The sequence below is a fragment of the Hemitrygon akajei genome, chromosome 7 (genome assembly GCF_048418815.1).
Source record: "Hemitrygon akajei chromosome 7, sHemAka1.3, whole genome shotgun sequence".
NCBI lineage: Eukaryota > Metazoa > Chordata > Chondrichthyes > Myliobatiformes > Dasyatidae > Hemitrygon > Hemitrygon akajei.
In genome coordinates, this window is record NC_133130.1 from 88,693,704 (window position 1) to 88,719,201 (window position 25,498).

Here is a 25,498-nt window from a genome sequence, read left to right on the forward strand (position 1 = left end):
TGACTAGTAAAGTCTCCCCTCCTCCTTTAATCACTCCTGCTCAGTTGTTTCTAAAACAATGGAACCCTGGAATATATCCTGCCCCTCCTGCAACTGTATCACTCATGGCTGCAATATCATAATTCCACGTGTTGATCCTTTGGCAGGACTGAAGTGAGAACTTTTCCAGTATTAATAGAAATAATAAGGTAATTACAGTTCATTTAATACATTATTTCAGATAAGTAGACTGAAAGTTAAAAGGAGGCAGAAGTTTGAGTACAAAGGTAAGTGGATGAGCTGGAGTCTTGTCCGTGGGATTGGTATTGCCAAAGGTTGCAGAGCAATAAAAAAGCTCAAAAGATTAAGGAAAAATTCTTAAGGAGGTTAAGGTGTGGAGTAGGAAATAAATATATTTGGTACTGCAAGCATTGGCAGCAAAGGAAAAATATTAAAATAAAGTATATTCTGACAGAGCCAAAGGATCTCAGAATGCAACAAATTTTTGAATTCTATCATAGCTGTTATTACTGTAGAATTGCACCTTATGTTTCAAAGACTAGTGCATAACCTACAGCTCCTAATCGGATATCGAGTGTGTTATAACTGTTGCAACTTGGCTTAGCAGTTTTCTATGATCAAATAAAGTTTTAGACTCTATCCTAATTGCAACATCTTGTATTAAAATGCAATTAATCACCTTGCTTCAGAAAACACTGGTGCAAGAAGAACAGTGTTACTTTGAGCAATTCATCAATATTTCTCAAGTTAGTTTTAATGTCATTTGCCACTGTAGGTGGTATATAAATGTAGAATGGACCTTATCGGATGCTGTTCCTTTTAAAGTTCAGAATCCAGATGGGATTTTGTTTTGTATACAATGATTCCGTTTCCTGAGAACATAACCTGTTGTGTTTTGTAGAATACTTTTATTTATAGGTGTTTTACTTTTTGTACAGAGATGGTAAAACTTGAGATGGTATTTGATTGATCACATTTTGATCTGAAAGAAATGTAACCTTCGGTGTTATTGTGTCCAATGCAGAATAATAAAGCTACTTATTCTTTGTCTGAATGACCTTTACATTTTTATCTTGTTTTAAAATGTTACCTTAGTCTCCAGAGTATTCCTATCAGCCAGAGTATAAAGGTTTATGAAAATAATGATGGAAATGGAATTTGTACCTCAGAAATGTAATTTTCATCATAGGATTTTAATCGATTTAGTGGTCATTAATGCACTTTACAGTTTGAAGTGATATGATCTGTCAAATAATTGCCTTCAGTCATGCTTTCAGGCAAGCATCTGTTCTTATGAACATTTGACTGTTTTATCTCAATTATTTCCTTCAAAGCATTTTTCTTAAATTGACATGTTTGAATCCAATATTCCTATGGGCCCTTGTAAAGACTACAATTCATATAATTCTGTAAAGCGCCAGGCTCTCAGAGTGCTCAATTTGTTTCTGAATCAACTTAATTTTTAAAGATCAATATATTTTATTTACTTTTGATTCTGGAAACCTTGAGAAAGATGTTTTATATAATTCTCGCATCTTGTCAAAATATGCTACTTAACCAAACTCAACTTTAAGGATAATATTGTCTCATCCATACATCATTAAAATTAAAATTACTAGAAAGGTTATTCTAAAATAATGAATTTTTATCTTATTCAGGATTATTTGGTAAATATCTTGATGAAAAATGCAAGGAATGAAACCTGTGAGACTGCACGGTAAGTATGAATAACTTTGTACTTGGGAATTATTTAAAATTCTTCTCTAGAAATAATAAATGTCATGGAGCATTAACTAAACAGTGTCTTGGGTGAGTCTGATAAGACCATATGACATAGGAGCATTCAGCACATCAAGTGATGTTTCAGGCCAAGACCCTTCATCAAGAATTCCTCCCACATTTTGTGTGTATCCACTCTATCTAGGCCTTTCAATATTTGATAGGCTTCAATGAGATTGCCCCTCATACTCCTAAGCTCCAGTGAATACGGACCCAGAGCCATTCCTAGGATCTTTCTCATGAACCTCCTCTGGACCCTCTCCAATGCCAGCCAATCAGAAAAGCCTCCTTTATTCCAACTCTTTGCCTCCTGCCAATCAGCCTATCTCCTACCCATTCTAGTACCTTTCCTGTAATACCATGGGCTTTTATCTTGTTAGCAGCCTCATGTGTAGAACCTTGTCAGAGGCCTTCAAAAAATCCAAGTAAACATCCACTGACTCTCTTTTGCCTATCCTGCCTGTTATTTCCTCAAAGAGGGCCAACAAATATGTCCGGCAAGATTTTCCCTGAAGGAAACCATGTGGACTTTGCCCTAATATTGGTCATTGCTAGCATTTATCATTATGGTCATACACTTCTCATGATTTACTGAGATTACCCATGTTGTCCACAATTCTTCCTGCGTGCATGCTAAATTGGAAAAGCATTCTAAAAGACTAGTTGAACAACATCGTAATATTGTCATATTGACAGAATAGCTTACAGGAAAAAAGTATTTCTTCATTGCAGTTTCTGCCTAAGATAAGTCTGACAGACAAAGCAAATGCTCCTCTCCTTTAGAGGTGTTGGTACAGTAGTACATTGGAAGGAGTTGCCTTGGGACTTCTCAGGAATGAATTCCAAATTCAAGAAGTCTCATGCTATCAAGTCAAAAATGGGCAAAGAAATATGAACGTTGACTCTTTCTTCCAAAAGCTGATGAATCATTATTGCTGCATGTGGAGCAAGTACTGGGAACAGCAAGTGCACAAAATATATTCTAAACAGGGAGATTAATTGCCAAACATTGGTGACACCAGGACTGACCACTCTGGGCAAGTCCCAAAGTTCCTAGCTGATATCTGTGTCTGCAACAGGTGGTAAGAAAACCAAACCAAGAGATAAACCTACCTGATTCCATCCTCATCAATCTATCTTCAGCAAGTTTGATTCCTTCCCTGTAACATCCAAAAATGTGATAAAGTGCAATCAAATGCCAACAGACCTTTCTGACCAGTACTCACTTTGAGTTTTCCCAGGAGAACTTAGTCCTATGTTTCATTCCAGCCACGCTTCAAGCAGCTGAATTCTAAAGGTGAGGCATCAGTCCCTATCCTCAACGTCAAGGAATCATTTGATTGAAGAATAGAAGTCAGTAATCGTCAAGAGGAAAACACGCCATTAATGTCATAGCTTGCACAAAAAAAGGTGGTTGTGTTTATTGAAAGTCAATAAACTTAGCCCATGATATTACTGCAGGAATTCCTGAGGGCAATGTTATCAGCGACTGATCTTCCATCAGAAGATCAGAAAAGGGCAAATCTGCTGATGATTGCACAATGATTGCAATTTCATGTTGTAATTCCTCAGGAAATTAAGTAGCCTTGCACCAAGACAACATTCAGACATGAGCTGATAAGTGGAAACATGTTTATACCATGTTTACCAGACAATAAAGATGAATCCCTGAATACGGTCCAGACCACCTATTCAAAGGAGTCCTGTAAGCACTCCTGAGCTTTCCTTGTACATATCTTTCTGGTCCTCACTGTTGGTGCTGCAGTCTTCAGTCTCTGCCTATACTCAGGGTGTAGAAGTACAGACTTCCCAAAGTGAGGGCATGGAATAGCACAGAAGGCATTCTTGTTGGTGGTGTAACAATGGTCTAGTGTGTTGTTTCTTCTGGTATTGCAAGTGATCAGTTGATGGTCATTGTTTTGTAATTGTTTCAGACTGGCCTGGTTAAAATCCCCCAAACGATGGTGAAGGCATTAGGGTGCACTGTTTTGTACATGTTGATCCCATTGCCCTAAGGTGGAATGTATATCACTACCAAAATGATCACGGAGATCTCCCGTGATAGGCAAAATGGATGGCATTTAACTGCGAGATATTCCAGATCTGGTGAGCAGAATTGGGACAGCACTATATACTAATGCACCAAGAGGAGTTGATCATGAGGCATACTCCTCCACCTCTGCTCTTGAGAGACTCTGATGGTGTATAGTAAACACATCGATCTGAATCACTGCATCTGGTACAGAAGGGGTTAACCAGGATCCTGTGAAACAAAGGACATACGAGGTCCTAATGTCCCCCTGATTGAGCACCTTGCTTTGACTTCAAAATATATTGAATTCTTGTATTGCCATCTCTAAAACTTAGACCTGCATATCCCACTTTTGCAATATTTATCAGTGATTTCAATATAAACGTAAGAGGCATGGGAAGGAAGTTTTTAAGTGATAGAAAAATGTTGTTTTAGTTGCTGGTAAGGAGGAGATCTTAAGGTTATACAAAGGCATACATTATTTGGTTAGCTGATAGTAACAATGCAAATAGAATTTCATCCAAAGAAGTGTGAGTTAATAGTTTTGGGAAAGTTTCAACAAGCTAAAGCAATATATAATAAATGGGGGGATATTGAGCAGTGTGGGTAAACAGAGGATCCTGTTGTGCATCCTCAGCTCTTTAAAGATGGTTAAGGAAATGTGTGGATTTTTTTAAGTGCTTAGGTATAGAATATAAGAGCAGAGAGATTATACTAGAACTGTATACAGAACTACTAAGATCACAGGTTAATATCATTATGAAAGAAGATTGGATTTGAGGGGAAAAATGATTTTCAGCACTGGGAAATTCTAACTCATCCAGCCTCTCTTCTTAGCTATGATCCTTTTCATGGACGAAAGTGCGCACTGAGAAATTGGATCTGTGGGAGATTGAGGAATATAAAAGTTTGAGGGTCCTAAAGAATAGCAAGGATATGTTTTTCACCCAGAAGAAGGTGAGGTCAAGAACTCACTCCCTGAAAGGCAGTTAAATATGAAACCATCATTTCCTTTAAATATTACTTAAGTATGCACTTGAAGAGGATTTGACTTGCAGGGCTATTGGCCTGGTACCAGAAGATGTTATTCAGTTTGTTAGCTCTTCTTCAACTGTCATAGACATCATTATGTTATAACACTGTGGGAATGCCTTCACCAGAAGAATTGCAGCAGTTCAGAATGATGGTTTATCAAGTACATCGGGAGTGGGCTTGCCAGAAATACCACATCCTGGGAAAGGGAATAAAATAAAATCTAGACAAAAATGTCTCTTTATTCTCGGACTTTCCAGTTTGCCTTGGCAAATTTCGCCACTTATAATCTTCTGCAAATGTGAATTATGATATTCTAATGAATGCCAGTACAGGATATTATGCATGTTTTAGTACAATGTAATAGAATATAAACCACAAGAACAGTTACGACACCATGCATAAACTTTAGTGGAAAGCTTTATTACATTCACATGGTGTAAATGTACTTGATTGTTCAATTAACATCTGCCACTATGTAAGAATAAAAAATCCCATATTGATCAAAAGTTTATGAGACTGCTTTTCAATCTACTATTTTACCAACAAAAGTGCAAAATTAAAATACAGACATGAACATTAGATTTGTCCATTATGTCACAAATTAAAGATGCATTTTCAAATTGTTTGTTAATTTACTAAACTACAACTTCCACTGGCTGTAATGATTGGTTCTGGTGTGAATCAACTCCTGCCTCAGGTGACCTGAATCTACTCCAGTTTGTCTTTTGCCACAATAAGTCAACAACATACAGTATGTGATTTTTCTGGCTTGTCACTTTCCTGTGGTCCATCTTGACAACATGAACTCCTACATCTGACATGTTGATTCATGGCCTCCTTCTAGTGCCATGATGAGGCCACCTTCTGGTTGGAGGAGCAACACTCTATATTCCATCTGGGGAGCCTCCAACCTGATGGCATGAATATTGATTTCTCCTTCTAATTAAAAAAAATCCTTTTTGCATATTCTATTCCCCACTCTGACCACTTCCCTCTTTTCACCTGTCTATCACCTCTCCCTGGGTCCGTGCCTCCTTCTGTTTTTCCTATGGTCCATTCCCCTCTCCTATCAGATTCCTTCCTCTCCAGCCCTTTACCTTTTCTACCCACCTGACTTTATCTATCGCCTTCTAGCTTTCCTCCTTCCCCTTCTCCCACTTTTTTATCCTGTTGTCTTCCCCCTTCCATTCCAGTCCTGAAGAAGGGTCTTGGCCCAAAACATTAACTGCTTATTCATTTCCATAGATGTTGCCTGACTTGTTGAGTTTCTCCAGCCTTTTGAGAGTGTTGTTTTAGATTGCCAGCATCTGCAGAATTTCTAGTGTTTATGATTTCCTACATCACACTGCTGCTCATGGACTATTCAGCATTCAACACAATCATCCTATCCAAACTCATCATTAAGCTTCAAGTCCGGAGCCTTTGACCCTCCATCTGCAACTGGATTCACGATTTCCTCATCAGCAGACATCAGTCAGTGAAGATTAGTAACAGCATCTCCTCCTCACTAATACAAGTGTACCTTGACAGTCGACTACCTGATGACTGTTCTGTGTACAACCCACAGCTGGTTCCAATTCTGGTTTTCATAGATGTGTGTGCATCTGATCCCTGTTTGTCCTGGAATACTCCTAGGCTCAGTATTAATTTATTGATCTGAGGGACTGAATGTATCTTGTATCTGTTTGCTTGACTGTTGTATAGCCACATTTGTTAAATTCAAAACGGGTAGTTCAATAGTTTAAAATTAATTGATTTTAATTTGTTTCCCAATTGTTTCAGAAGTCCTCTGATTGGATCAGAGAAGTTTAGAAACAGGAAAAAAGGCCTTCCAGCAGAAAGCCATTGCAGCCTATTTGCTAGTCAGACCATTCTGCTTTGCAGGATGCTACTACAATGATTGCTGCAGTGGACTGGGAAACAATTCCTAGGTGTGACCTAGGGATGAATTTGTTTGGGAGGCTATTGACAACTGGGTTCAGCTTGTTCTAACCAATCAATTACAACCAAATTGATTTCAAGTAGCTTTAATTGTATCATTACATTATATTTTTAATGTCCAATAATGGAGGTACAGAGAAGGGTTTATGTCCAAGTATGGTGCTTCATCTGGCAGAAGAAAAACCTTTGCTGGATTTTGCATGTACCTCATTGATAATGAGGACTAAGAAAAATCGAAGTTGAAGAGAATAGCAATGTCAATGTATACTCAAGTGCAACTTTCAATTTTGCCTGATGCATGTTTCTTGATTTTTATTCAGCTGCATTGCAATGTGTAGTCTTGGAATCTGGATTAGTGAAGAACTGGTGCAGTGCACAAACCACGCTCAGGTCCAAGATGCACTCAATGTATTAGGTGTGACACTTAAGGTAATAATTAATTCTCTCTAGAGTGACTTGTTCATTTCAAAGGAACCAAACAAAATAATTTTTTTCTATAGCCTTTGTAATGGATTAAAATACAATTTGCAATGCTATTTCAGGAGAAAAAAAATGTTTTTCAGTTCAATAATCAATGCCTTTTCCTAAATATTTTATAGCAGTATATATACGCTTGATTGTTTTGATTTATTTGGATTTGTCTTCAACTGTAAGGTGAGTATTTTGGACAAGAACAGATTGATTCTCATTTCTGCATCTTATTAGCAGTTGAGTTTAAAAGAACAGGAAATTTACACAGCCACCCCTAAATTCTCATTGAATCTTTGACAATGCCATTCTCTAGAATTCCCTTCCTACACCTTTCCATCTTTTTACCTCTGTAGAATCAGAGTACTGTTGCAGGAAATAAGGAGGTTGCCTATCCCACTGAGGTCCTACTGACTGTTTGCAAAGTACAGTCCAATTCTACTTCCACTGTAACCCTGGAAATAATATTTTTCATACCAATTGAATTAACTTCTGGAAGCCTTGTATTACTCTTTTCCCTCCACCCTTCTTGACAATAAGTTCCATATCATAAGCAGGTTTGAGCTATTCTTTTAAGTGCCCCCGTCCTTCATCCTTTCCCATTACTTTGAATCCTTTGGTCCTTGAACCAACCATAAATGGGAGTAGTTTCCCTACTTAGCTTATTGAACGTATTGTGACCTTACTCACCTCTAGCAAATCTTTCTGCTTTATATGTAGAGTAATATCCGCGTAGCCAGTCTGTTCTTGTGCAGGATGTTCCCAGGAAATGAATGAGTTCCATTTTTGCAGGCAATCATAAGTCAATTTTGTCTGTCAGAAAATACACAGAAATCACTTTTGTATGGTGATCGTACCTTCACAGAATTGTGTTGAATGCTCTCAAAAGCACATAAGACTGATAAGAAAGAACAATTAGTAAAAATAGAGAGAGAGGACACTAGTTCTGACTTCCGTGGGAACGAAATTATGTATTTACATAGGATTTTTCACTTCCATAATATTATGGAAGTTTGTCAATCTATGGGAGGCCTATAAGTGGATGTTCATTTCTGGGGGATGTACTGTAATTAAAACCCCTTCTTTGTAAAATCATTTAGGAAATTATATCTGCATCTTTTAGGGATTCTTCAGTTCCTTCTAAGATAGTGTACAGAATTGAAGAAACTATATGATTTGTGGTTAAGCAATTCTCTCAGTTGCAAAGATATAATGTTTTTATATGTTTAGGAGTCTGTGTTTGTACGCGGCCCTTAATAACTGTGCCATACAATCTGCATTTTATTCTTGTTCTTCATGCCAAACTGTATTGCTTTGTCATTGTATTGGATTCCATTTGCTTCCTTGTGCTAGCCAATATATATCCTTTTCCAATCCATTATTGTTCTCACCACTAATTATCGCTCCTACAAGTTTCATACCATCTACTGATATGAATATTTTACTGTTCGCACCTAAATACTGCTATGTGTGTGTGTGTATTTAATAAACACTGTTCTTTTTTAAAGGCCCCTGGAAGCAATATTGTTATAACAACTTTCTGCTTGTAGTGTCGTCCATACACTACTTTGTTATCATGCTGCCATTAAATTATTGCTTCCACAAGTCTTTTTTTTAAACAGGCCCCAACTGTTCCCTTTCTAGGGGGTAACAAATGATTACGGCAAGTCCTTCTGTAATCCTCACTCTTGTATATGTTCGGCATGTTTGGATATATACCAGCAAGGAGATTTACTGAAATTAAATCATAGCCAACTTTACTACTACCACCTTCTTTTCAGTTTTCATCCTACCCATTACTCCTATAACATCCCCTTTGGAGATTTTGGCAAGGGAGCAATACAAAGTTCTCATTAAGCTCCTTACCCTTCTGTTTTCATTTTGGTCCCTATTGAGTCATTATTCCTCCTATATCACTATAAAATACTTTCAGGTCTCTTTTAAGATCATTGTCATTTTATTTGTATTTGTTGTATTTGCCTGCCATTATTTCCTTTTCCCTTTCTTAGTCTGCTACAATCAGTCTGGTTCTCACTTCAGTTATGTATTGGCACATGCCGTGCATTAGCTTTTATTATTATTATCATATTCTCCATCTCACCAAGTTAGCTGTGGCTTTTGCTCTTAGACCGTTCCCCTTTCTGGGAGTGAAACTTCATTTTTTTAAGAGCTTTAGTTCCTGCATCAGACGTTGGATCACGGCATTGCAGGGCCTTTCATTTGGAATTTACTAAAATTGATTCCGATTTTTGGCCTGCAATGTTAAGTGTAATATAGAAGTACACTCTCTTAATATAAGCAGATTCTCAAAATACATTTGAAGTGAAAGTGTTTGTTAAGAACAAAATTAACTTTCATTGAGTGCTTAATTTTCTTTTGCACTTATGACAAATACCATAGAACTTCCATGAGATGTTAAGAAAATATTACTCCATTGTGTCAAAAAAATTAAGGGCGTTGTTTAAGTCTTAAGTCTACATACACTATAGAGATTTAGATGTTCAGAAGTTGCAGCTTTTTGCAGCTGTGCTTGTTAATCAATGTTGACAAATGAGAAATAGTACTTGAGGTTTATAAAATGTCAATGTTTTTCTTCTAAGTTCAAGGGACGTGAACTTTTTTATAAAAAGTAAGGTGAATTTGTGTTTTTATAATGAAATTAGAGCTATTTTATCATTTCCAATGCTAATGATATTTGTATAATGTTAACATATAACTTCATGTATTTTCAAGTAGAAGAAAAACTTTCTTTGAAAGTAGCATTAGAAAGGAAAGGAAAATTTTGATAATTAACTATTAATCTGTGTGAACTTTTGTTTGAAGTATGCTGTGTATAATGTCTATACAAGGGGTGATTGATAAGTTCGTGGCCTACTGTAGAAGGAGTCAATTTTAGAAAACCTAACACATTTATTTTTCCTACATTTACACACTTAATCCAGCGGTCGTGGAGCATACGGATCCCTTCTTTGCAGAAGTCGGCGTCTTGGACCTCCAGAAGTGGTCCACAGCAGGGGTGATTGATAAGTTGGTGGCATGAGGTAGAAGGAGATGAGTTAATAACTTCAAGCTTTCTGCATTATCATTCAAAGAGTTGAACTGCACGTGCACGTAACAAGAGCTGCATAACTCATCGCCTTCTACCTTAGGCCACGAACTTATCAATCACCCCTGCTGTGGACCACTTCTGGAGGTCCAAGGCGCCGGCTTCTACAGAGAAGGGATCGGTATGCTCCACGACCACTGGACTAAGTGTGTAAATGTAGGAAAAATAAATGTGCTAGGTTTTCTAAACTTCACTCTCTACCTTAGGCCACGAACTTATCAATCACCCCTTGTATGTGTATAAAATTTACTATATATATAAATGTTAAAACAATAGGAAAATGTTCATAATGTTCTTAATGCAGCATGAATTTTATCTGCTATTTTAGCACGTGATGTGTCAAGAGGATGTTTCTAAAATAGATTGATAAAATGCAGTAAAAAGTTATTAAAATTCTTTATTTATGAGAATGGGAAATAAGAGCAAGGGGCAGTTGTATCGTCCTTTTACTGTATCTTAAAACCTTTTTACTATTCATTAATGTCAAGACTGATCTTTGTCAAATCCACTTTTCCACCCATAGTTAATTAATATCAATTAGTAAATACTTCAATGCACAAAGAAAGCATTCTCAGTGTATAGTACCCTCTTCTAGAGTATGCTGCAACAAGAAATGATAGACCAGACCATTGCTGCAATTCTCTTGCCTAGCCTTGTTTTTAAAAGAAAGTATTCTTGATTCTTTGTAACCAAACAAAAGGTAAATATTTTCTTGATAATCCTTAAGATTCTGAATGTTAGTTGCATAACAGCTGTGCAGAATATCTTTGTTAGGGATGCACAACTGCTAATTAGGCTTTCTTAAGCAACTAACTGTCTCGATATAAAACAGCCATTTGCAAGCCAGCTGATCTCAATTGTCACAGTTGAAAATTGCATCCATTCATAGTCAGAGACATTACTTAGCCTACTGATGAGCAGGGAGAGTTCTTTCATTGTGCAGCATAAGATTCTAAGAAATTAACAATATGTAGGAATCAATGCAAAGGTACACAAAGGATTAGGGGCCTTTGATGTTTGAGAATGACATACCGGTATATATAATTGATATCCCTAGTCAGCTGAATGTTAGTCATAACAAGTGTTAAAAAATATTTATTTGTGAAGTCATTTACTTTGGATAACAGAATGCTGGTTTCATCCAGTGTAAATTTACATGATAATATTTTTGTTTCCTTTTGGTTATTATGCAAATAACTATTTTATTTTTATTGTGAATTAACTCTTATTTGTAATTTTCTTTAGTTGTTCATGAATTTTACAAATCAGATCACAACCTTAGTTAACCCAAAACTAGTTATTTTTCACTGAACATGTCAAGATTAGATTGTGGCTTAAAAAGACTGTTTAGATGTGGTTTATATTTTCAATGACATGTTTTGTTTCAAGTTTTCCAACAAAGTAGTTGCTGAAGTGGCTTGTGACATGCTGCAACTGTTGGTTACTCATATGGAAAAGCTTAAGAAGTATGAATCACAGCTTCCCAAGAAGATTGCTGAGGTAAATTGCTTTCTTTCATAGTTGTCTGAGTGTGAAAATCATATTATTCTTGTATACCATTGAAATTGATTCAAATGTCTGTTAAACAGATGGTTTATATGTACTGTAATAAAACTGAACAATATTTTTAAATGCAGATCCTTGTTGCCACTATTGCATTTCTCTTGCCCAGTGCAGAGCATTCCTCTGTTGATGCAGATAAAAGGGTGAGTGTGACTTTTTATGTTACTCCTTTCCAGCTGCATGGCAACACTTCAGATTGAAACTAAGGCAGAATACTGCATTATATTTTCTTATCTTCTAGTTAATAGTGTCCCTGCTACTCTGTCTCTTGGACTGGTGTATGGCAATGTCTGTGGAAGCTTTATTGGAGCCTATTAGTGCAGCTTTGATGGAAGACCAAATGGCACGGCAAGCACCTTTACTAGATTATATATACAGGGTATGTATGTTTTGTATAGTTTAGGACTTCCGCTATTGAAGGCCATTTAATTGCACAATAACTGTGAGTTAATTGAATAACGACATTCACATTATGCCTGAAACTCTGTTATAATAAATATTTCTGAATGAATTACAATCATAAATTGATCCTGTATACCTTAGTTTCTTTGGAATGTCTTTGCCCTGGAGGCAGGGTGGCATGAAGCATTGAGAGTTGAAAGAGAGTTGGTGGAGGAGAGGGAATATGCAACAGAAAAGGCCACTCTGTGTTAGGGTGGAGGTAGGATTAATTTAAATTCAACATAGAATCATTACCAACAGATATTATCCAAAAAGTGAGGACAATGGTAGTAGGCAAACTGTCAAATAAAATCAAGTTTATTTATCATTCAAACCATACATAGATACACCTGAACAAAATATCATTCCTCTGAGGCCAAGCTGAAAAACATTCAAAATAGCAAGCAGACATTTAAAAGTAATGAGTAACATTATTCAAAATATCGACCAAAGAAGCATAGTCGCTCCAAACAAAAACATATATAGTCCAAGACCCTAAGTGACAATGTCCAGCAGTCGATGGTACAGTCTCCCGACAGTGTACAGATGCACCCAATCCGCCTGTCTTTCCACTGCTCGAACATGGGAAGGCAGCACTGACGGGAGAGGCCAGGCTCCAGCCAAACTGAACCATGCTGTAGCACATCTGTATCTCTCACCTGGTCTGCAGCAGCAGGCAAGCCTGAGGCTTGAGGCCTAGTTCTTGCTACAGCTGAGGCTACACAGCTCCCATGTTGACTGTCCCACCACCAAACAAGGGTACCAGGCCAGTGACAACTTACAGTATCGCTGTCGAACAGAGTTTTGTGAACTCAAATGAAACACTTGAGACAATCCTCCACAGTTATACTGCATCAACTCCAATGCTTCCAAGTAGCAGGTGGCAACATGGTCTGGAGGCAGGTCAGCTCCTCCGATATCCCAGCCGGATCCTTCGACACCTTGGCAGGCTCCAGTTCTGACACCAGTCCAGATGATCCGATCAAAAAGCAGCTCTCTGATGGAGTATTTCTGAAGTACTCAATGTTCTTAGAGTAGAATTGTCTTTAGATCGTAAAAAAACTAATTTTACATAGAAAATAGCACCTTTGGTTGGCCCCCAAAAGGCCGCTGAGTTTACACGTGCTGCCATCTTACCGGAAGTAAGAACTACTTCTAGCCTTCACGGCAGCCTTCACTCAAATAGCCTTCAGAGGTTCTATGTTGTATTCTACTGCTATGTTAATAAATCAATTTATTAGATCTAGCTTAAATGAGTGAGGGACTTTTTAGGCTATTTTTAGCATTGACAAGTCAATAAATTAATATAATTTGATTTAACATATATAATGTTAACTAGTATTATTTTGTTCACATGCTTTTGATCATTCTATTGACAATATTGACCAACTATGTATTTCCAACATAAGCACCTGGATTTTTTCCTTATTTTCAAATGACCATAGTTTTTATCACATATTGACTGAAGGGATGGTCAATGAAGTTTTATGAGTACCTTTCAAAAGTATTCAATAAATACTTCATAAGGAAAAATCTAGAGAGTTTTAGGAAACCAGCTAGGACCAAAAATATCAGATCTATAGAAACATAGAAAACCTACAGCACAATACAGGACCTTCGGCCCACAAAGTTGTGCTGAACATGTACCTATCTAAAAGTCTCTTAAAAGACCCTATCATATCCGCCTCCACCACAGTTGCCGGCAGCCCATTCCACTCACTCACCACTCTCTGACTAAAAAACTTACCCCTGACATCTGCTCTGTACCTACTCCCCAGCACCTTAAACCTGTGTCCTCTTGTGGCAACCATTTCAGCCCTGGGAAAAGCCTCTGACTATCCACATGATCAGTGCCTCTCATTATCTTATACACCTCAATCAGGTCATCTCTCATCCTCCTTTGCTCCAAGGAGAAAAGGCCGAGTTCACTCAACCTATTCTCATAAGGTATACTCCCCAATCCAGGCAACGTCCTTGTAAATCTCCTCTGCACTCTTTCTATGGCTTCCACTTCCTTCCTGTAGTGAGGCAACCGGAACTGAGCACAGTACTCCAAGCGGGGCCTGACCAGGGTCCTATGTAGCTGCAACATTACCTCTCAGCTTCTAAATTCAATTCCACGATTCGTGAAGGCCTTCTTAACCACCGAGTCAACCTGCGCAGCTGCTTTGAGCATCCTATGGACTCAGACCCTAAGATCCCTCTGATCCTCCACACTGCCAAGAATCTTACCATTAATACTATATTCTGCCATCATATTTGACCTACCAAAATGAACCACTTCACTCTTATCTGGGTTGAACGCCATCTGCCACTTCTCAGCCCAGTTTTTTATCCTAGCAATGTCCCGCTGTAACCTCTAGTAGCCCTTCACGCTATCCACAACACCCCCAACCTTTGTGTCATCAGCAAACTTACTAACCCATCCCTACACTTCCTCATCCAGGTCATTTATAAAAATTATGAAGAGTAAGGGTCCCAGAACAAATCCCTGAGGCACACCACTGTTGACCGACCTCCATGCAGAATATGACGCGTCTACAACCACTCTTTGCCTTCTGTGGGCAAGCCAATTCTGGATCCACAAAGCAATGTCCCCTTAGATCCCATGCCTCTTTACTTTCTCAATAAGCCTTGCATGGGGTACCTTATCAAATGTATTGCTGAAATCCATATACACTACATCTACTGCTCTTCCTTCATCAATGTGTTTAGCCACATCCTCAAAAAATTCAATCAGGCTTGTAAGGCACAACCTGCTCTTGCCAAAGCCATGCTGACTACTCCTAATCATGTTATACTGCTCCAAATGTTCATAAATCCTGCCTCTCAGGATCTTCTCCATCAATTTAACAACCACTGAGGTAAGACTCACTGGTCTATAATTTCCTGGGCTATCTCTACTCCCTTTCTTGAATAAAGGAACAACATTTGCAACCCTTCAATCCTTTGGAACCTCTCCCATTCCCATTGATGATGCAAAGATTATCACCAGAGACTCAGCAATCTCCTCTCTCGCCTCCCACAGTAGCCTGGGGTACATCTCATCCAGTCCCAGGGACTTATCCAACTTGATGCTTTCCAAAAGCTCCAGCACATCCTCTTTCTTAATATCTACATGCTCAAGCTTTTCGGTCTGCTGCAAGTCTGCACTACAATCACCAAGATCCTTTTCCATAGTGAATACTGAAGTAAAGTATTCATTAAGTACCTCTGCTATTTCCTCCAGTTCCATACACACTTTCACACTGTTACACTTGATAAGTCCTATTCTTTCACGTCTTATCCTCTTGCTCTTCACATACTTGTAGAATACCTTGGGGTTTTCCTTAATCCTGCCCACCAAGGCCTTCTCATGGCCCCTTCTGGCTCTCCTAGTTTCCTTCTTAAGCTCCTTCCTATTAGCCTTATAATCTTCTAGATCTCTAACATTACCTCTGAACCATTTGTAAGCTTTTCTCTTCTTCTTGACTAGATTTACTACAGCCTTTGTACACCACGGTTCCTGTACCCTACCATAACTTCCCTGTCTCTTTGGAATGTACCTACACAGAACTCCACACAAATACCTCCTGGATATTTGCCACATTTCTTCCATACTTTTCCCTGAGAACGTCGGTTTCCAATTTAAGCCTCCAATTTCCTGCCTGATAATCTCATAATTCCCCTTATTCCAATTAAACACTTTTCTAACTTGTCTATTCCTATCTCTCTCCAATGCTGTTGTAAAGGAGACAGAATTATGATCACTATAGACAATAGGTGCAGGAGTAGGCCCTTCGGCCCTTCGAGCCAGCACCGCCATTCACTGTGATCATGGCTGATCATCCACAATCAGTATCCCGTTCCTGCCTTCTCCCCATATCCCTTGACTCCGCTATCTTTAAGAGCTCTATCTAACTTTTTCTTGAAAGCATCCAGAGAATTGGCCTCCACTGCCTTATGAGGCAGAGCATTCCACAGATCTACAACTCTCTGGGTGAAAAAGTTTTTCCTCAACTCCATTTTAAATGGCCTACCCCTTATTCTTAAACTGTGTCCTCTGGTTCTGGACTCCCCCAACATCGGGAACATTTTTCCTGCCTCTAGCGTGCCCAATCCCTTAAAGATCTTACATGTTTCAATCAGATCCCCTCTCATCTTCTAAATTCCAGTGTATACAAGCCCAGTCGCTCCAATTTTTCAACATATGACAGTCCCGCCATCCCAGGAATTAACCTCGTGAACCTACGCTGAACTCCCTTAGTAGCAAGAATGTCCTTCCTCAAAATTGGAGACCAAAACTGCATACAATACTCCAAGTGTGGTCTCACCAGGGCCCTGTACAACTGCAGAAGGACCTCTTTGCTCCTATACTCAACTCCCCTTTTATGAAGGCCAACATGCCATTAGCTTTCTTCACAACATGCTTACTTTCAGTGACTGATGAGCAAGGACACCTAGATCTCATTGTACTTCCCCTTCTCCTAACTTGACACCATTCAGATAGTAATCTGCCTTCCTGTTCTTACCACCAAAGTGGATAACTTCACATTTATCCACATTAAACTGAATCTGCCATGCATCTGCCCACTCACCAAACCTGTCCAAGTCACCCTGCATTCTTATAACATCCTCCCCACATTTCACACTGCCACCCAACTTTGTGTCATCTGCAAATCTCCAAAATGCTCTCCCACTGAGAGATCTGACACCTGACCAGGTTCATTTCCCAATACCAAATCAAGTACAGCCTCTCCTCTTGTAGGCTTATCTACATACTGTGTCAAGAAACCTTCCTGAACACACCTAACAAACTCCACCCCATCCAAACCCCTTGCTCTACGGAGATGCCAATTGATATTTGGGAAATTAAAATCTCCCATCATGCCAACTCTGCTATTATTACACCTTTCCAGGATCTGTTTCCCTTTCTGCTCCTTGATATCCCTGTTACTATTAGGCGGCCTATAAAAATCACCCAGTAAAGTTATTGACCCCTTCCTGTTCCTAACCTCCACCCACAGAGACTCCGTAGACAATCCCTCCATGGCGTCCACCTTTTCTGCAGCCATGACACTATCTTTGATCAGCAGTGCCATGCCCCCACCTCTTTTGCCTCCCTCCCTGTCCTTTCTGAAAAATCTAAAACCCATCACTTGAAGTAACCATTCCTGTCCCTGAGCCATCAAAGTCTCTGTAATGGCCACCACATCATATCTCCAAGTATTGATCCACACTCTAATCTCATCAGCTCTGTTCACAACACTCCTTTCATTAAAATGGACACATCTCAAACCTTCGGACTGAGTGCGTCCCTTTTCTATCACCTGCCTATCCTCCCTCTCGCACTGTCTACAAGCTTTCTTTATTTGTGAGCCAACCTCCTCTTCCCCAGTCTCTTCAGCTCGGTTCCCACCCCCCAACAATTCTAGTTTAAACTGTCCCCAGTAACCTTAGCAAACCTCCCCGCCAGGATATTGGTCCCCCTGGGATTCAAGTGCAACCCGCCCTTTTTGTACAGGTCACACCTGCCCCAAAAGATGTCCCAATGATCCAGAAATCTGCATCCCTGCTCCCTGCTCTATCTTTCAAAATTGTGACTGATGCTATGGTCTTAATGGCTTGCTTTATTCTGAGGCATTTAAAGATCATCAGCTGAACAGTTTCGCAGTTCTTGTCATCAACTTTGATATCCCTTTTACTCAGTATTAACTTTTGATATACTTTGAGTAAACTGATGCTCATAATTAGCTGCATATTATCTATTATTAAATTTAGTCTCTTGACCAGTTAATATCCTTTGTTGCTTTCAGTGCTCTAACTTCTCCTTGAGTAAATATCCTAAAACTTGCAAACGTAAGATGTGGTAACTAGCCTTTTACTCTAAGTAATTATTTTTCTGTAAACTGAGCAAAGAGTTTCAATTGATTTCTAGTGCACTGAATTGTGTCAATTTCTCCCTGAAAATTGAATTATGGGTTCTTGTTTCTGTAATCAGTCAACAAGTTGCACTGGCTCATTTTATTCCTTGTTAGCAACAGAGTGTAACTACATATGGATCGGTCTTGAATAGAAAGCAGATTATATGGAAACCAAACAATTGTATGATTAGTACTCTATAATATTATCCTCATTTCAGTTTTTTTGTTGCTTTTATTTTGCTCTAGCAAGCCTTCACTGTAAAGACCATCAGCACTTCATGTTTGAGTTTAAATGTGAACCTCAATTACGTAATTACTGAGAAGGCTCATAGCTACACCTAAGTGAAAATTTGACTTAAAGAGCACACTGGCAAGACTGATCATTAAATAACACAAGAGATTCTGCAGATGCTAGGCATCTTGAGCAACACACATAAATTCCAGGAGGAACTCAGCAAGTCGGGCAGCATCTATGGAAGCAGTTGATATTTCGGGCTGTCATCTGGACTGGAAGGGGAGAGGTCAGAAAGCAGAATAAAAAGATGTGGGAGGGGAAGGGTTGCTATCTAGTAGCTGAAACCAGGTGAGGTGGAAGGTAGCTGGGTGGGAGGGGGATGAAGTAAGAAGCTGTGTGGTAATAGTTGTAAGAGAGAAAGGGCAGAAGAAGGAGGAAGCTGGTAGGATAGGACGGTGAATCATGGAAGAAAGGGAAGAAGGAGGGGAGGTAATGGGCAGGTGAGGAAAAGAGAAGGGGTGAGAGGATAACCAGAAAGAGGAATGGAAAAAGAGAGGAGGGAGAGGGAGAGAAAGTACCACAAGTTTGAGAAATTGATGATCTTCTAGTTTAGAGGCTACCCAGACAGAATATGAGATGTTGCACCTTCAATCTGTGACTGGCCTCATCGAGGCAGTAGAGAAGACCATAGATCGACATAGGGAATGGGAAGTTGAATTGAACTGGGTGGCCACTAGGAAATCCTACCTTTTGTGACAGACAGAGTGAAGGCGCTCAATGAAGCAGTTTCCTAATCCACATTGAGATAAACCAACATTATATAGCACTTTGTTTTAAGGGAAAGAAAAAAAGTGATATTTTGAGAAGGTGGGGTTGGAAGTGAAGTTCTAAAATGTTTATTGGCTTGTCTTTAATTCTCATTATGTCAAATAATTGTGCATACATATTCTTTGGTATTGTGTATAAACCCCCTTGTCAGTTTAGCTGAATCACTAGCCACTTGCTTCCTTCTTTCTTGGCTTTAACTAAATATTTTCACTTTCTATCTGAATTTCTTTTTTTATTGTGTCATTACTTTCTACCTTAGCTTATAATCTGTACTTGCAAAATTACCCATATATCAAACTCACTTTGGAGCTGGGAACTGGAGTTGGATGGAGTTCATTGCCAGTGAAAACTATAAACTTGGGTTTGTAATGTCAAGAACTCTATGAATATTTTGTCTGATACATTTTTAGTCCATTGTTTAATTTGTGATGATTTTTACTTTGCTAGACAAAGCTACCATTTCACAAAATAGTTGTCAAATTATCCCTTTGTCATCTTCAGCAAGTTCTCTGAATCACAAGCCATCTCCCACGTGCTTAGATATTTATTGAATCCTTATGAGACTTTAATCAGGGTACCTATAAGCTTAGTTCAAAGAAAATTTATTATCTAAGTAAATATATGTCACTGTATACAACCCTGAGATTCATTTTCATGTGGACATACTCAATAAATCCATAATAGAATCAACGTCAACGTGGGTGTTCAACCAGTGTGCAACAAATTGGTCAAATACAAAAAAAAACAAATAAAAAAGCAAAAAACATCTAGAATTTGAGATGAAGAGGTCATTGCAAATGAGTCCATAGATTGTGGGAACAATTCAGTTCAGTGAAGTTATCCCTTCTTGTTCAGAAGCCTGATGGTTGAGGGGTAATAACTATTCCTGAACCTGGTGGTGTGAATCCTGAGGCTCCTGTACCTTCTTCCTGATGGCAACATGAAAATCGAACATGTCCTGGGAGGGGTCCCTGATTATGGATACTGCTTTCCTGTAACAACACTTGATGTAGATGTACTCTTCGGTGGGGAGGGATTTACCCATGGTTGTCTGGGTCCTATCCACCCTCTTTTTTTGTAGGATTTTCTGTTCAAGGGCACAGGTGTTTCCATATCAGGCTGTGATACAGCCAGTCAATATACTCTCTACTACACACCTTCAGAAGTTCGCCAGAGTTTTAGATATCATGCCGAATCTTCGCAAACTCCTAAGGAAGTAGAGATGCTGCCCTGCTTTCTTAGTAATTGTACTGGGCCCAGGACATTTTTTTAAAGTTTTAAAAAAGCTTTAAGTTGCTGACCTCTCCACCTCTGATCCTCTGATGAGGACTGGCTCACTGACCTCAGGTTTCCTCCCCTTGAAGTCAGTAATCAGTTTCTTGGTCTCACTGATATTGAGTAAGATGTTGTTGTTGTGGCACCACTCTGCCTGATTTTCTATATGCTGATTTGTCATCACCTTTGATTCGGCTTACAACAGTGGTGTCATCAGCAAACTTCAATATGGCATTGGAGCTGTGCTTAGCCACACAGTCATAAGTGTAAAGTGAGTAGAGCAGGGGGCTCAGCACGGAGTCTTGTGGTGCACCTGTGCTGATGGAGATTGTGGAGAAAATGTTGTTATCCATGTAAAGAAGGTACGTACTTCCTTCATTGAGGAAAGGTTGAATGTCCGATTCTTAGAGCGTGGTCCCTAATTACCTCACTCACAGTGCAAACCAGCAAAGTATCTTGTCTTCCACTCCATCATAATAGGATAACAGAAAATATCAATAAGTCAATGAAAGAGAATGGGAAAGCCAACAATTAGGAGCCAGGAATAGAAATTGGGAGAACGAGAAGCAATACACACAGCATGATCAAGCAGTTGGGATCAGGGAAATCAGCAAAACATGACCCATGTTACTAAACCTACAAAAGTGTTGATCTAGTAGTTATATTATTTGCAAAAAATTGTGGTGTCCATGATGACTCTTATGATTATTTCTAGATGCACCATTGAAAACATCCTATCCACTGCTTTGTAGAGCCACTGCTCTGCTTGAGATAACAAGAAATTACAGACCTGTGGAATTAGTTCAGTCTATTATGCAAGCCAGCCTCCCCTCCTGTGAATCCTTTGAGATTTCCTGCTGCCACAGGAAGCAGCCAAACTAACTAGGGGACCCTTCCCATCCCAGTCATCTCTCCCCTCCCATCAGGGACAAGAAACAAAAGCTTGAAAATACTTACCACCAGGCTTAAGGACAGCTTCTGTCCTGCTGTTATCAGACTTTTGAATGGACTTCTTATAAGCTGAAGTTGAACTCTTGAGCAGAAGCTTTTCACTTGGTACATGTACCAATAATAAACCAATACCAAATTCCAACTTTAATTGCCTTTGTATTTTTTTTTCCAATTTTTATAATATGATTCCTATTAAAGCACCATTCAGCTATGCTTTTTGCAAAATTGTTTCTAAGATTTTACACACTTTGCAAATGCATCCTGGAGTCAGTTTCTCCACTTTGTTTCAACATGTCCTCATCCAAAGAGATTTAAAGTAAAGCCAACTACAAGAGTAGCCAAGAGTCGTCTCTCATCCTCCTTCCTCCAAAAAGAAAACCCCCAGCTTGCTCAAACTTTCCTCATAATTTGTGTTCTCTAATCCAGGCAGAATCCTGGTAAATATCCTCTGCATCTGCACAAAAGTCATTTAGTTTCAATTTTTGTTATTTTTTAAATTTCCTATTTTTATTTTATTTTAAGTTTTTGATAAAAGTTAGATTACAAAGAAAAGTCCCTGAGAGTTTCAATATCAGAACCTAATGCAATTCAGACTTGAATTACTAATTTACTTAAGCATTTTTAGAAAGAAGAAATAATGCAACTAGTGAAAATAAAATAATACCAAATAAATCTTGTGTAGCATGCCATCAATTTCCACATTAGAATTCACCTTATCTTTATTTAAGGATGAATTTTATATTGTTCACATGCTTGTAAATGCAGCACCAGCGATGCAGTGATTAGTCACTGTGCGTCATCTTTCCTTTTAATTAGATCCTGGAGGAGCAGAATAATATGGATTTGATAGAAAAGAGAAATGATGCTGCCATTTCATTGTGCTGTTTACAAAATGAATTAATTAACAGTAAGCTGCAGTGTCAGGGAACTCATAAAACTAGCTCAATGAATCAGATCATAACTGTGTGTGGGATTCATCGTACCCATCTGTTGCTTTTTGTTTTACAGGTATTACACTCATGTGTTTATGGCTCTAACCTCTTTACTCAACAAAGTCAATACCTGCTGACTCTTGCAGATGTCTCCTCTACAGAATATGATCCATTTTTGACATTGGGAAATGTCAAAAATTCTGAACCAACACATTCATATGTCTCAAAAGATTTAGGCAGCCTTCTTACTATCACTGAAAGTAAGTGTTTCACATGTAGAATAATTTTTGATGAATTGCAATTCTTAGGAAATCTCCAATAGAAGATGTTTCTTCCAATTTAGTCATTGAAGACTTAAGTTAACACACTAATATAAAAGTTATAGTTTGGTACAATCACAGCCACAGACCTTAAATAAAGAGCTGTAGTTTTGATTGTATAACATAGATTTTCCATTTCACATTTTTAATGTAAGAATTAACCCATTTAAAATAAATTATTTAACACCAGCCTTAAATCTATGCTGATTGGAAAATTTTGGCTGAATACCTTTTTTGCAGAGACTTTTAAGTTCTGTTTAAATGTTGTTACATGATGCAACCAGTTATAGTTATTAATTGTTTACAGATTATATAAAATAATTAATTAATTAATTAATTAATTAATTGGATTGCACTCTGTGACCACATTATGAGATACACCTGTACACCTGCTTGTTAATGCAAATATCTAATCAGCCAATCATGTGGCAGCAACTCAATGGTTAAAAGCATTCAGACATGTTCAAGAAGTTCAGTTGTTGTTAAGTCAAAACATCAGACTGAGGAAGAAATGCGATTTAAGTGACTTTGACCATGGAATGATAATTGATGCCGGATGGGGTGGTTTGAGTATCTCAAAAACTGCTCATCTCCTGGGATTTTCACACACAGCAATCTTTGGAGTTTTCGAGAAAGGTGCAATAAACAAAAAAAAACACCCAGTGAGCAGCAGTTCTATGGGCAAAAACGCCTTGTTAATGAGTGAGAGCAGAGGAGAGTGGCCAGACTGGTTCAAGCTGACAAGAAGGTGATGGTAACTCAAATACCCACACATTATAACAGTGATGTGCAGAAGAGCCTCTCTGAACACACAACAGATTGAACCTTGAAGTGGATGGGCAACAGCAGTAGAAGACTATGAATGTACAATAATTGGCCACTTTATTAGGTACAGGAGGTACCTAATAAAGTGGCTACTGAGTGTATATATTCGTATTTTGAGTCCAGACATTACTGTTCCATGCAGCCATACAAGCTAAAGCAGGGCATTCTTGTGTTAAATAAAATAGGTGTTTTTTTTCCACTTCCAGGTTTTGGATTTTGTCGAAGTAAGATAAACATCAAAATTAACACTGGGAGAAATTGGATTTCATTTTGAAAAGTACGTTTACAATAAAAATAATCAAACCTATTAGATAATTGATGATCTGAAATTTGCCAGGAAATGCCAGCAAGTCTGGGATTCCTGCACATGCATATGTCAACATGGAACCTCCATACACTGCAGTGTGGAATCTGCTTCAGTACCCATACAGGATCGGATGATGCAGAGATAATTTTACTTTAGAATCATAGAGTTAAACACATGGAAACCAGCCTTTTTGGCTCAGCAGGTGCATGCTGACCAAGATGCCCATTTGCCCATGTTAGGCCCATATTCCTTTAAACCTTTCCTATTCAGTTACCTGTGCAAGTGCCTCTTAAGTATTGTCTCAACCACTTGCTCTGGCAATTCATTTGATATATGGACCACTCTCTGGATGGAAAAGGTTGCTCCTCAGGTTGCTATTAAATCTCTTTCCCCCCCCCCCCCCCACCTCAAACATATGCCCATTAGTTCTTGATTCCCCAACCCTAAGGATAAAAGACTACTATCTGATACACTTCCATAAGATCACCCATCATCCTTTTGCATTCCAATGAATGAAGTCCTAGCCTGCTCAAACTCTTTGAACCTGCAATTAGCTTGGTAATTTTTTTTCTGCATTGTCTCCAGCTTAAAGGGATCTTTCCAATAGCAGGTGACCTAAAATAAAGATGAAATTCCAAAGGCAGCTTCATCATCCTTTTGTATAACTGTAACATAATGCCCTATCTTTAATGCTGATTGCCCTGACTAATGAAGGCCTGCGAGCCAAAAGCTTTCTTCACTACCCTGTCTACTTAAACACGAGTTTCAGAGAACCATGTGCTTGTACTCCAGAGTACAACATTTCTCAGGGCTTTACCATTCACTATAAAATTCCTACCCCAATTTGTCTTCTCAAAATGTGACACCTAATTGCACCTTAAATTAATTTCATTGGAGGAGGATGGGTGCAAAAAGTTGAGAATAAGCAAAGGTGTTTATAGTTTATTTTTAAACTTTTTATTTCAATGTTTTAGGGCTTGAGTTTCAATTTAATTTTAGTTAATTACAATTAGAATGTTCTGAATATTAGAAATGTTTGATTTTTGACAGAAATTACATTCAGCCAAACTGAGCCACCATTATAGGTATTTTTCAATTGTTTCATTGGGGTGGTTGCTTGGGAGTGAGTAAGGGGATAGCTTGTCCAGGTCCTTCGAAAGGATTTACTGCTGAAAATCCAACTGCCTTCATTCAGCTTGCTCCTACTAGGGCATTGAAAGTTCAGTGAAAATGATCTAAACAGACTATTCAATAGATGCCTTATTTTAAAAATCAAGGCTGCAGTGCTGGAATATAGAGCAATAAACCATCTGCTGGTGGTCAAGCAGTATCTATGAGAAGAAAGGAATTGCTGGTGTTTCAGGTCGAAACCCTGTATCAGTCCTGAGAATTTCTTTCCTCCTACAGATGCTGCTTTGACCTGTCAAGTGCTTCCAACAAATTGTTGTTCCTTTATTTTAAAATGACCGACTGGTGACATTCAAAATCATGAACAACAGTATTAAGGTTGTGTGCCATTCACTTTACCCTTTGCACCTTCCCCTTTTCCAAGCCACC

At 38.6% G+C, this 25,498-nt stretch overlaps 1 protein-coding gene across 5 annotated transcripts in view; it reads left to right on the top strand.

The window, feature by feature from the left end:
- ralgapa2 (Ral GTPase activating protein catalytic subunit alpha 2) overlaps positions 1-25,498 on the top strand; it is a 477,749-nt gene that overhangs the window by 252,990 nt on the left and 199,261 nt on the right. For all 5 annotated transcript variants that reach the window (XM_073051378.1, XM_073051381.1, XM_073051380.1 and 2 more), the window contains 6 exons: positions 1,659-1,717; positions 7,108-7,216; positions 11,751-11,861; positions 11,999-12,067; positions 12,166-12,303; positions 22,566-22,749. In XM_073051378.1, the coding sequence (XP_072907479.1) occupies positions 1,659-1,717; positions 7,108-7,216; positions 11,751-11,861; positions 11,999-12,067; positions 12,166-12,303; positions 22,566-22,749 (670 nt within the window). The remainder of the gene's footprint in view (positions 1-1,658; positions 1,718-7,107; positions 7,217-11,750; positions 11,862-11,998; positions 12,068-12,165; positions 12,304-22,565; positions 22,750-25,498) is intronic.